The 11,774-nt window shown below is 41.1% G+C and overlaps 1 protein-coding gene across 2 annotated transcripts; it reads right to left on the bottom strand.

Moving 5' to 3' along the window:
* Positions 1–171: 171 nt before the first annotated feature.
* LOC124038492 (sphingomyelin synthase-related protein 1-like) lies at positions 172–11,285 on the bottom strand. Of its 2 annotated transcripts, none has more exons than XM_046354443.1 (6): positions 11,112–11,285; positions 7,985–8,572; positions 5,955–6,050; positions 5,468–5,585; positions 4,422–4,572; positions 172–3,242 (listed from the first exon to the last, which is right to left on the bottom strand). In XM_046354443.1, the coding sequence occupies exons 2-6, from the start codon at positions 8,551–8,553 to the stop codon at positions 2,935–2,937; spliced, it is 1,242 nt and encodes a 413-aa protein (XP_046210399.1). In that variant the 5' UTR covers positions 8,554–8,572; positions 11,112–11,285; the 3' UTR covers positions 172–2,934. The 2 variants fall into 2 exon arrangements, with proteins under 2 accessions (XP_046210399.1, XP_046210400.1); XM_046354444.1 differs by lacking the exon at positions 11,112–11,285 and adding an exon at positions 9,180–9,372.
* Positions 11,286–11,774: the final 489 nt, after the last annotated feature.

Raw genomic sequence — 11,774 nt, 5'->3', positions numbered from 1 at the left:
GACTTTTCACTAAGTACAGTTCTTGGATCAGTTTCCCCTTCCCAATACTAACCTTAATCATTAGTGGGGGAAATGAGAAACTGATCCAAGATCAGTATCTAGGGGCAATTTCACCCTACTCTCACTCACAAACCCAGCTCGATTGAAGAATCACATCCAAGACGACAGACCCTTGATTTCTACTGTTTAATGATGGTAAAGACATTTGTCATTTGCAGGACATTATTGATTAACCCAATACAACCACACTGGCTGATATTGCTACATTTTCATTACAAGTCAATTACTGTATCTTGAAGATAAGTAACATACCGCTATAACCACACCGGTGATAAGGATTAGTAACATTTTATTAGAGGGGTTAAAAGTGACAACTAAGAACAAATTAAAGAGAGAAAAGCCATCATTCATAAGTATGTATCTAACATCTTAGCAGAAAACTATGAATTTGCAGCTAGCTACCTAGCTAGCATGCACACGAGCTGGCATTACTCAAAACAAAAGATTTATGCATTAGGAACTAGTTGGAATTAGAAGAAAGGTGTGGGGGGGGGGGGTAAAGACTCAACTAGTAACGGGTTACGAACTAGGCCAAGTAGTACAAGTAACTATTCCACAGTTGAAATTCAAAATAAAACATGCTGGGATGGATATTGGACAAAACCCACTGGACTCAAACGGATTGATACAACATTGTTTCTATGCCATTTCAATAAAAACATTCAAATGTGATGATGTTGAATCACCGTGGAAAACTGATTGGATTTGCAAAATGTTATCAAACGTAGTGTATAAACGTGTTGTATAATTTCATGTTAGTCGACGACACAATCAAATGTAAATCATAACTAGATGTTGAACTCGCGTTTGTGCCCAGTGGGAAGTAATACTGCATTGTTTTACAAATATGTACTAAGTGGGTTGTAACCAATACCATCACTGGCAGTTTCAGACCTGATTTTGAGTTACTGTGGGGGACTTTGTGATGCTTTGCCTTTGTTTTCAATTATTTGGGTGAAAGGGTGATTCTGAAATAAATCCTATACATAAAAGCACATTGTGTTTCAAACAAATATAGTTCCGCACAACTGTAAACATATTCCTGCTTAAGTGCATGTTGCAATAACCTTTTAGTACATCAAATACCTATTTTAATTTTTATTTATTTACATATACCAAATGAAATAAATTAAGATGCAGTCAAAAGTAAGTCCAAGGGATCTATGGAAGAAGTAAAAATACATTTTTTTCCCCCAATTACTTTGTAGATATCCTTGTATGTTATTTTTATCGTGAATCTTGGTCAATTACTAAATTACAAGCTAGTACAAAACTCAAAAAAATTCAATATTTGAGATATGCATTACTTACACAGACAATGTTACTATAACAACTAAAGCTATTGGCAAATGGAATGGTATTTAAAACAATTGTTCACCGTTTTCCATTCCATAGTTTTGGCTGCTTTTTGCGATCTCCTAAGTAACGACCCTGGTTACGGTAAGGTCTAGTTAGGACAAGGCAGGATAATAACTGAACAATACAAATATTATAAAGGAAACCAAAACAGTTCATTTCAAAATGAGCCATGAATGACTCAATCAGCATTCTAGTAATACTGTCAAAACCACAGTAGTGTCTTAAGGAATGCAGAAGCTTTACACACTACCTAAAGAAACAATGGCAAACAAGTAACAAGACCGGTCACAACATCTTGAACTATGATATTGCTATACATAAATTTAGCAACAGTATCATCTGTGACGTTTCGATATTGCCTTTAAGGTGGTCCATACTTGTATTAGAACTAGAGTCCAGATAAAACATTGAAAGAAACATGTCAATAATATTATGAAAAGTGCCCTAACTTCTCAGGATATCTAGTGAACACACAATAGCCTATTTCACTAACGCTGTTGAATTTTAGATTTCAACAAACTTTACTGACTTAAAATAATGTGTTTGGTTACAATAGGCTGCCTGAGAATTCTGCTTTTATGTTTCCCCAAACCTCTAACTTGCTGTTCCCCCATTATCTAACAGATTGCAAGAGCTTTTAAGGCTCACACACATTGCAACACATGTGCATGTAGCGTTAGTCTGCAGATCATTCACATTTTTCAAGCAATTCTACATGTAAAATGAGTGTGCACTTGGTTTAGCAAATTATGTTCAGAGGTGCTAACTACTCCCGACCAGCAAACCCTATTGGTGTGTCTGAGCCCTTAAGCATTGAAATGGTAGCCTGGTAGTAGCAGATCAGTTTGTGCTTTAGTCAACTCCTCTGTCGAGTTTGTCGTCATGCCATAAACATAATGTATACCGTAACAACAGAAGAGGAATTGACTAACTCCTCTGTCGAGTTTGTCGTCATGCCATAAACAGAATGTATACCGTAACAACAGAAGAGGCACTGACTAAAGCACATACATATCTGTAACCAGATTATTGATCTTGTGGCAAAAGTTGTGGGATAATTTTTTTTTTTTTTTACTTATCCCTTTTCAAATGAAGAGAGAAAATTGATGAAAGGATGAGTCCCAAATGGCACCCTATTCCCTATGTAGTGCACCACTTTTGATCAGAGCCTTATGTGCCCTGGTCAAAAGTAGTGCATTACATGAGGAATAGGTTGTCAATTTAGACACAAGCCTTACTTTAATCCCTTTTAACAGGCTGACATGGGACAGAATATGAAGAGTCTCTGTCTGTACCCGGTCACACCATGGCACCAATAGGATCCCACAAGCCATCTCAGTTAGCAATCGCTTGTAGATATTGGAATATAAAGTTGATATCACATAACCACAGTTAGCAACTTCTTTCAGGGGGCAGTAGCAAAAATAGCACGACAGGGCTCAAAGTCACCAGTAGTGTCTATTAGATGAGATCAATGTTCTTCTGGCTGCGTCGCAGACAGGTGTCCTTTACCACCTAGTACCCAATCATCCTCCTGATCATGGCGGGTTTAGAGAAGGGCCAGCCGTACTCGTTGGGCACAGGGCCGTTGACGTTGCATTCGAAGAAGGAGAACATGGGGAACCAGATGCGGGCCCTGCGACTCTGCTGGTAGGCCCTGGTGTTAGCCAGCGTGTGGTAGTACAGGAAAAGCCTGGTTGTGATGTAGAAAGCTATGAAGACGTCGATGGAGTAGTGTTCATGGGCCGCCAGGATAAAGAAGATCCCAAACAAGTTTAGGACCCACGATAAGGTGTGGATGAAGTTCCAACCCCTTGGTGTGTCTGTTGATGTACACATAAAAGCAGCAAATTGATGAGTTAGAAAGTTGAATTTCAGTCATGTTAAAACTCAGGTTGTGTCCCAAATGACACCCTATTCCCTTACATAGTGCACTACATCTTTATTGATTCTGGTCTCAGTGTAGACCCATTATCTGTATGCGATTTTCAAATCAGTCAAACTTAATTTATATCAAATCAAATTTATTTATATAGCCCTTCATACATCAGCTGATATCTCAAAGTGCTGTACAGAAACCCAGCCTAAAACCCCAAACAGCAAGCAATGCAGGTGTTGAAGCACCTATAGAGAACATTTCTCACAGAGGATGCATTTCAAAGTGCTTAACAAATAAAACAAAAGTGAGAACATTAAAAACCTAATACATTTTCTAAAATGAGAAATTCTAAATAGTAAAACAATAATAAATTAACAGTGGACATGAGACGAATTAATTAAAATAATTTGAAATAAATCAAATGTATAGAATGTGATCAAATAGTATGGCTAAAAGCACACAAAGTAAAAGCACGGCTAAAAAGATTATACAGTAAAAAAGTTACAGTTTCTGAGGCCCCTCTCCTCCGGTAGGCTGTTCTAAAGGCCAGGACCATAATGGCTAATGGCAGCCTGAACTTTGGAACAACTAAAAGGCCAGACCGACTGGACACATATCTTAAAAGGATATCATACACGTATTCGGGTGCATGGCCAAGTAGTTCTTTGAAAAGCTTTAAAAACATTTGAAAATTAACTATAAAACTAGCAGGCAACAAATTTAGGGACTTTAAAATAGGTGGTATGTGTGCTCTCCTTCTGGTCTTCGTTAGCGCACATGCTGCTATAAAACAGTTTAAAATCTGTCAGTGGCTCAGTTGGTAGAGCATGGTGCTTGCAACGACAGGATCGTGGATCTGATTCCCACTGGGGTCACCCATACGGAAAATGTATGCATGCATGACTAAGTCGCTTTGGACAAAAGCATCAGGTAAATTGGAATATATTATTATATAAGTGGTCCGGTCTTGATGCCCTTCATGCAGTTACAGCTAATGGACACATGATGGCAGCAAAGGGACAACACATGATGTACATAAGTTCTTCCTACTTACAGTCAATTACAATTATTGTCTGCAACAGGTGACAGTGAAAGTAACAGTAAAATGATATGGAACACTTACATTCTGTCACAAAGAAGTTGAGCATGGTGATGACCACTGTGTGACCGCTGAACATGTAGTCACCACATGTGTGGACACCTGTGAGAGACATTCCAAATCCACTCCAGATGGCCAGAGCTCGATGCAGTTTTGCCCACATGTCACCATAAATCTCAGGGAAAGAGAAGTTAAGTGTCACTATTAAGATTTTACCCTCTCGTGAGAAGAAAGAAAATTGCTACCCATAGTGTTTGTACAGTGCGGCCAGATTGTATCTATAAAAAGCTACACGTGTGTGTGTTATGATGAGATCATCCTCAACCTGGAGGAAATGCTGATGTGTGTGTGTGTGTGTGTGTGTGTGTGTGTGTGTGTGTTATGAGATCATCCTCAACCTGGAGGAAATGCTGATGTGTGTGTGTGTGTGTGTGTGTGTGTGTGTGTGTGTGTGTGTGTGTGTGTGTGTGTGTGTGTGTGTGTGTAATTATGAGATCATCCTCAACCTGGAGGAAATGCTGATGTGTGTGTGTGTGTGTGTGTGTGTGTGTGTGTGTGTGTGTGTGTGTGTGTGTGTGTGTGTGTGTGTGTGTGTGTGTGTGTGTGTGTGTGTGTGTGTGTGTGTGTGTGTTATTATGAGATCATCCTCAACCTGGAGGAAATGCTGATGTGTGTGTGTGTGTGTGTGTGTGTGTGTGTGTGTGTGTGTGTGTGTGTGTGTGTGTGTGTGTGTGTGTGTGTGTGTGTGTGTGTGTGTGTGTGTGTGTGTGTGTGTGTGTGTGTGTGTGTGTGTGTGTGTAATGATGAGATCATCCTCAACCTGGAGGAAATGCTGATGTGTGTGTGTGTGTGTGTGTGTGTGTGTGTGTGTGTGTGTGTGTGTGTGTGTGTGTGTGTGTGTGTGTGTGTGTGTGTGTGTGTGTGTGTGTGTGTGTGTGTGTGTGTGTGTGTGTGTGTGTAATGATGAGATCATCCTCAACCTGGAGGAAATGATCATCCTCAACCTGGAGGAAATGCTGATGTGTGTGTGTGTGTGTGTGTGTGCGCGCATGTGCATGGAGCTGTAGTACCTTTCCTGAGCACTGCAGGTGCTGTCCTGGCACTGACAGAGAGGTGACGAACATGGTGACGCAGCGCAGCATGAACACTGTCCCCATGAGGCTGCACAGGCGCCGCAGCAGAACTGACCTTCAGCAGAGCAGACGTTACACATGAACTAGACCAGTGGTTTTCAAACCTCTCCTCTGGGACCCCCGCAAGTTTCACAACTTTGTTGTAACCCTGAACTAACTCACTGATTCAAGTAGTCAAAAGGCATAATAATTAGTTGATCATTTTAATGTGGTGTGCTAGTTCTGGAATAGTTCAAATAAATGGAACGGGTGGGTGTCCCTAAGGAGAAGTAAAAACTTCTTTTTTTTAAACCCTGGACGAGTTAAACATTTTACAATTCTATTCATTTCATGGTGAAATTCGAGATACTAGTTTAAATAATGTCTAGGCTATAGGTGTGACGAACATATTTTCCTATGGACCAGTCAGTAGCCAGTACTCTACCTGTGCTTGTGCAGCAGCAGAACTAGCAGCCAGATATTACACAGGATCACTCCACATGCCTCTGCCATGGCAAAGGCCCATGGTATTCTAGGTACACTGTTAAGAGAAAGAAATGTTTATTGGCTAATCTACTTAAATACAAGCTGCCTGGTATTGAGCATTTTGATTATTTTCCCAGGCTTGGCTAATGTTTATGAAGTATCACAACCATTAACAGATAATAGCCAATAATAATAATAATAATAATAATAATAATAATAATATAATGAAGAATATTATGCTATCAACATTCAATATGACTTCATTGGAAAAACAAAACAGCCTAGTAGATGCAATCTGCAAGCCTAATCCAGTGCAACTGGAAAAACACACCTGACAAACCTACATGAGGTTAAGGCAAACAGCAAGCCACCTCTCGATTGCATTAAGATAGAGGCTTATGTCAGGTATGACAACCTGCCAGTCAGATGATAAACGCAGGGAACCTAGGGCTACATTTAGCCTAGTTGCTGCTTTCTCATTTAATTGTTTATTTTATTGAACTTTTATTAACTAGGCAAGCCAGTTAAGAATAAATTCTTATTTACAATGACAGCCTACCCCGGCCAAACCCTAACAACTCTGGGCCAATTGTGTGCCGCCCTATGGGACTCCCAATCACGGCCGGTTGTGATACAGCCTGGAATCAAACCGGGGTATGTGGTGACGCCTCTAGCACGGAGAACATTTTACATTTGGCTCAGAATTTTAAAAACAAATGATCTTAACAGAGAAAAATGTCCTCCTGTGTGCTACATATATTCCCAGCCCACTGACACTCCTATCAGATCACAGCAAAATCACAGTCTACTTGAACAGAGCAATACTCAATCATGAGGCATGAAAGCCAAAGGAACTGAATAATATTAAGAAATGCTATAGCTGGAAGGAATGTAGTGTGGAAACATACCAAAAAACAAGCCCACTCATCTTGCCAACAGTAATCTGAAACATTTTCACACCATGAGCAAATCCAATTACACTCTCAGTTAGAACAAGCTGGACATTCAAGTCCTGTGTGGCTCAGTTGGTTGAGCATGATGCTTGCAAAGCAAGGGTTGTGGGTTCATTCCTACGAGGGACCAGTATGAAAATGTATGCACTCAGTACTATCAGTTGCTCCGGATAAGAGCGTCTGCTAAATTACTAAAATTGTCAAGAGCAATGTGAGTCATCATGAACAAAAGGTCATGGAAGCAATCTACTCAAAGTAGGAGAAGTCAAGAAACTGTTAATGACAGGGCATGCTATTTAGTTTCAGAATAGGCTATGGTTGTGTCCCAAATGGCACCCTATGCCTGTATAGGTGAAACACTGGACACCGTTGCAAAAACAAGCAAGAGTTCAAATTTATTTATTTATTTTAAAAAATAAAAATGTTTACCCCTTTTTCTCCCCAATTTCGTGGTATCCAATTGTTGTAGTAGCTACTATCTTGTCTCATCGCTACAACTCCCGTACGGGCTCGGGAGAGACGAAGGTTGAAAGTCATGCGTCCTCTGATACACAACCCAACCAGCCGTACTGCTTCTTAACACAGCGCGCATCCAACCCGGAAGCCAGACGCACCAATGTGTCGGAGGGTACACCGTGCACCTGGCAACCTTATAGTTAGCGCGCACTGCGCCCGGCCCGCCACAGGAGTCGCTGGTGCGCGATGAGACAAGGACATCCCTACCGACCAAGCCCTCCCTAACCCGGACGACGCTAGGCCAATTGTGCGTCGCCCAGGGACTCTGATGGCGAACCCAGGGACTCTGATGGCACAGTTGGCGCTGCAGTACAGCGCCCTTAACCACTGCGCCCCCCGGGAGGCCTCGCAAGAGTTAAAATTGAAAAAATTTAAGTAGCGTAAATTCAGCTTGGTCCCTAGTAAAATGTTATCACCACAGCATCAGTTATGTTAACATTCGAAAAACAGAGGTGTTTGCTGAACAGTCACAAGCAGGTCTACATGTACATTACTTAGGATGTGGGGAACAGCAACCCACCTGTCTAAGAAAATGTCTGGCAAGGGCGGGTAGGTGCGCATGTCCGGCACCCTCTCGTGCACGATCACCATGACGAAGGAGGTAAATCCAAAAACGAACACAACATAGATGGCACTAAGCGCCGTCTTCCAGTACTCAGGGTCCAGCCTCCTGCTCCCTCCATGCTTGTACTTCCCATTTGTATACTGAAGATACTGCTCCCCAACCGGTGCAGTGTCTGTGTTAGAGTTATCACACTCTCTACTGGAGTCTCCATTGCAGTGCCAGTCCCCACCGCCACCCTGAGGGGAGTGTCCGTCGAACGGGACCCCCAGCTCCTCCAGGATGTCCAAGTTTTGTTTCTGCAGCTTGCGGAGGGACACCATCAGCCTCTTGATGTCCCCCAGCACCTTGAGCTCAAGCGGGGGAGAGCGTAGGTCGTACTCGCTGAGGGTGAGTAAGGACATGCCATCCAGACGGTGCTTGTTGCACAGCAGGTCTACATAGTGGCAGAAGCCCTCGTCCTTCAGCCACTTGGCTACATGCTTGGTGGTCCACTGTCGGATGTTTAACTGGGTGCTGCTAGACATCTCCAGTTCACTCTGAAAACTGTAAAAAAAAAATAAAAAAAATAAAAAAGATTAACCTCGACTCCAAGAACCAAATCTCCCATGTTCCCTTATGTATTTATCCCATGACAGATTTAATATCACGTGAAAAGATATGAGGAATAAAAAAGGAAGTCTCCAAATATATTGTAGCAGTCAGTACCTGGTACTTTTATGTAAGAGAAAATACTGCAACACTGTGTCATTATATAGAGAACTAGTCATCCACCATTTCCACTGAATCAGCATTTCAGAAATACTGTTGGTTCCCTATTAAGCCAAGCAAGACTTCAACATGAGTCAAATCTAATTTTGTCACATGCAGTGAATACAACACGTGTGGACCTTACCGTGAAATGCTTACTTTACAAGCCCTTAACCAACAATACCGTTTAAAAAATAATTAAGAAAATATTTACTAAATAAAAAGTAAAACGAACACAATAAAATAACAATAACGAGGCTATATACAGGGGGTACCGGTACCGAGTCAATGTGCGGGGGTACAGGTTAGCCGAGGTAATAAAGTGACTATCCCAAGATAAGTGACTATCCCAAGATAATAAACAGTGAGTAGCAGCAATATCACTGACAAAAGAGGCACATACTATCCACTGCTTCAAGACAAAAACTTCACCTTCTCCTCCCATCTGGTTGTTAAATTGTAGTCACTAAAAACAGTTTTCCACTGAAACGTATGTGCTCCCAAGAAAGGACTTAGCCTAGCCTACAGTACACATTGTCAGACTTCAACTTATGCACTTATCTACCTATATCCCTCAAGTACAGAAACTGTGTGCCAAGCTGATATTGACGACAGACGAAGGAACAGAAACAGTTGCTTAATCTTGAGAGCCACACCCTCCATTATTCCATTGTGGAATTCCAGAGTAGTTACATATAGGGTAAAGAGCAACTTGAACTAGACTGCTTGCTTCTGTTTAGAGAACAGAGCAACCATCCATTACATTCTTTCAGGTGGAGCTGTGTGTCACAAGGACACATTTTTAAAATCTTCATAAAAAGACAGCCCAACAATGCAGCAGCCCATCGATGCTGAACAAAAAAATCAAAGCAACATGCAACAATTTCAAAGATTCTGCTGAGTTACAGTTCATATAAGGAAATCAGTCAATTGAAATGAATTCATTTGGCCCTAATCTATGGATTTCACATGACTGGGCAAAGGCTCAGCCATGGGTGGGCACAGGCGGGCACAGGCCCACCCACCGGGGAGCCAGGCCCAGCCAATCAGAATGAGTTCTTCCCCTACAAAAGGCCTTGGCGCACTTACTACGTGTAAATGCTAAAAGACAGGAATGAGGTTGGTAGATAACTAAGTGCATCATTGTAGAAAAGTATTTATAAACAAAACAACTTCTCTTAAACGTTTAGTTCATTTTTGTTCTACTATCTATACAATACAGGCATAAATGATTTTGGCCCAATAGGCCTGGCATATTCCCATGTTCAAGGAGCTTTCTGTTTTGATTGGGTTATTTTGCCTACCTGTAGTTGTTGCTTTAGTACAGTTGTGAGCATTTAGAGGTTTTTAGCGGAGCAGTTGGTAAGAGACTGGAGCGCCTGAGTGGGGCTCAATCACCACTCCATGAGCAGGATTTCCAACTGCTCAACTCCATCATAAATCATGGAGTTGAACTTAATTGGCTAACTTGGCAGAGGACAGTGTTCTAGTGACAGGAAGTACGATTATTTTTATTAACTCAGATTTTTTCGACTCCTTAATTTAAAATAACTAATCTTTCGACTCAGTTCGTTCATTTGGGTCAGAAGAACTGAAAATTATAAATAGTAATGATTCTACAATTCTCTCGTTCACAATAAGGGGTTTATTGGAGCTGTTATTTGTGACAGACTTGTAAAACCGTGTTTTAAACAATATACCGGGATATTTGTTGATTGCTAGGCATACAAATAAGATAATTTATTGGAACATTTGAAACGAGGTCTAGTTGTGGCCGCAACCGGACTATTAACCGGACTGCATTAATTCTTGCACCATGTGATCAATGATCAGTTCTAAACATGCATTTTATTCTCTGCCTGCACATCACTACTGTGTACAGTGTCCCTGGCAATACAAACTGTCCCCATGTGATGGTATTTCCACACTTAAGTATTGCACCCATTAAACGCAATACAGATCACTTGTGGGCTTTTAACTAACATCAAATACACAATACACAGAGAATGATGGTGACATCTCTGGCAACAGCCTAGTCTTTAGCAGGCCAGGCAGGGATGACGGTGGCTACAGTAGTTAGCTGATACAGCTGAGGACTTTAGTTAACTGACATTAGCGAACTAGATAGTTAACTAACTACACGACTGACGAATATACCGCCAAGCCCAGTAAGCTTGCTGTGTAGCTTCCTAAAAATATGCAAAACACATTTCATTTCCATGCTCAGAATACATTAGCTAGCAACAAAGCGTAAATTCAGGCATAGTGTACCAATTGGCTAGCATGCTAACGTTAGGCTGATAGGTTAGCTAGTAATCTAGCAGTAAATACTCACCAGAATTCAGATTAAACTTTTAGCTGCCGCGGCGAGTAATATGACTAGCTATATGGCATCTCACTTGAATCTGACGAAGATATAGTTACGTTTAGTGCAATAAGAGGATTGAGGCAAATCATTTCGCCCGGCTGCTGATTATAGTATCTGCCTTGCTGTTGACATTACCAAAAAGGAGCGACGACCGTAAATACTAGAAGAGCCGCGCACAGGCGGGCTAGTCAGTTTTCTTGTACTTCTTGTACTATGACCTCTACTGGTGAAATTACAGTATCGGTATGCAAAGCACAGTAAGTAGTTCAATGCATTGTTCATGACCCATACAATAACCTATAACATAATGTAGAATATATACAAATTTGGTTGAGTCACTCACTGTAGCCGACCTTAGATCTATGTAAAGTTGCATGACATATGTAAGATTTAAGACATAGGTCTAAGTTTAACTACACAAACAGACATAAATCAGGCCATTTTAATTTTAGACTGAGGGGAAGGAAGGACACCTGTTCCTGTCACTATAAACAGGCCTATCTAAAGCCTCAACTAGGCTAATTACCACCATACAACATCAGAAAATGAAGAGGAAAGATAGCTAATATCTCATAGGAGCCCATTCTACCACAGTGTTGTAATTGTGCCTTTTAAAATATTTTCTATTGA

Source organism: Oncorhynchus gorbuscha, linkage group LG06 (assembly GCF_021184085.1).
Source record: "Oncorhynchus gorbuscha isolate QuinsamMale2020 ecotype Even-year linkage group LG06, OgorEven_v1.0, whole genome shotgun sequence".
Lineage (NCBI taxonomy): Eukaryota > Metazoa > Chordata > Actinopteri > Salmoniformes > Salmonidae > Oncorhynchus > Oncorhynchus gorbuscha.
This window is presented reverse-complemented; position numbering and strand designations above follow the sequence as displayed.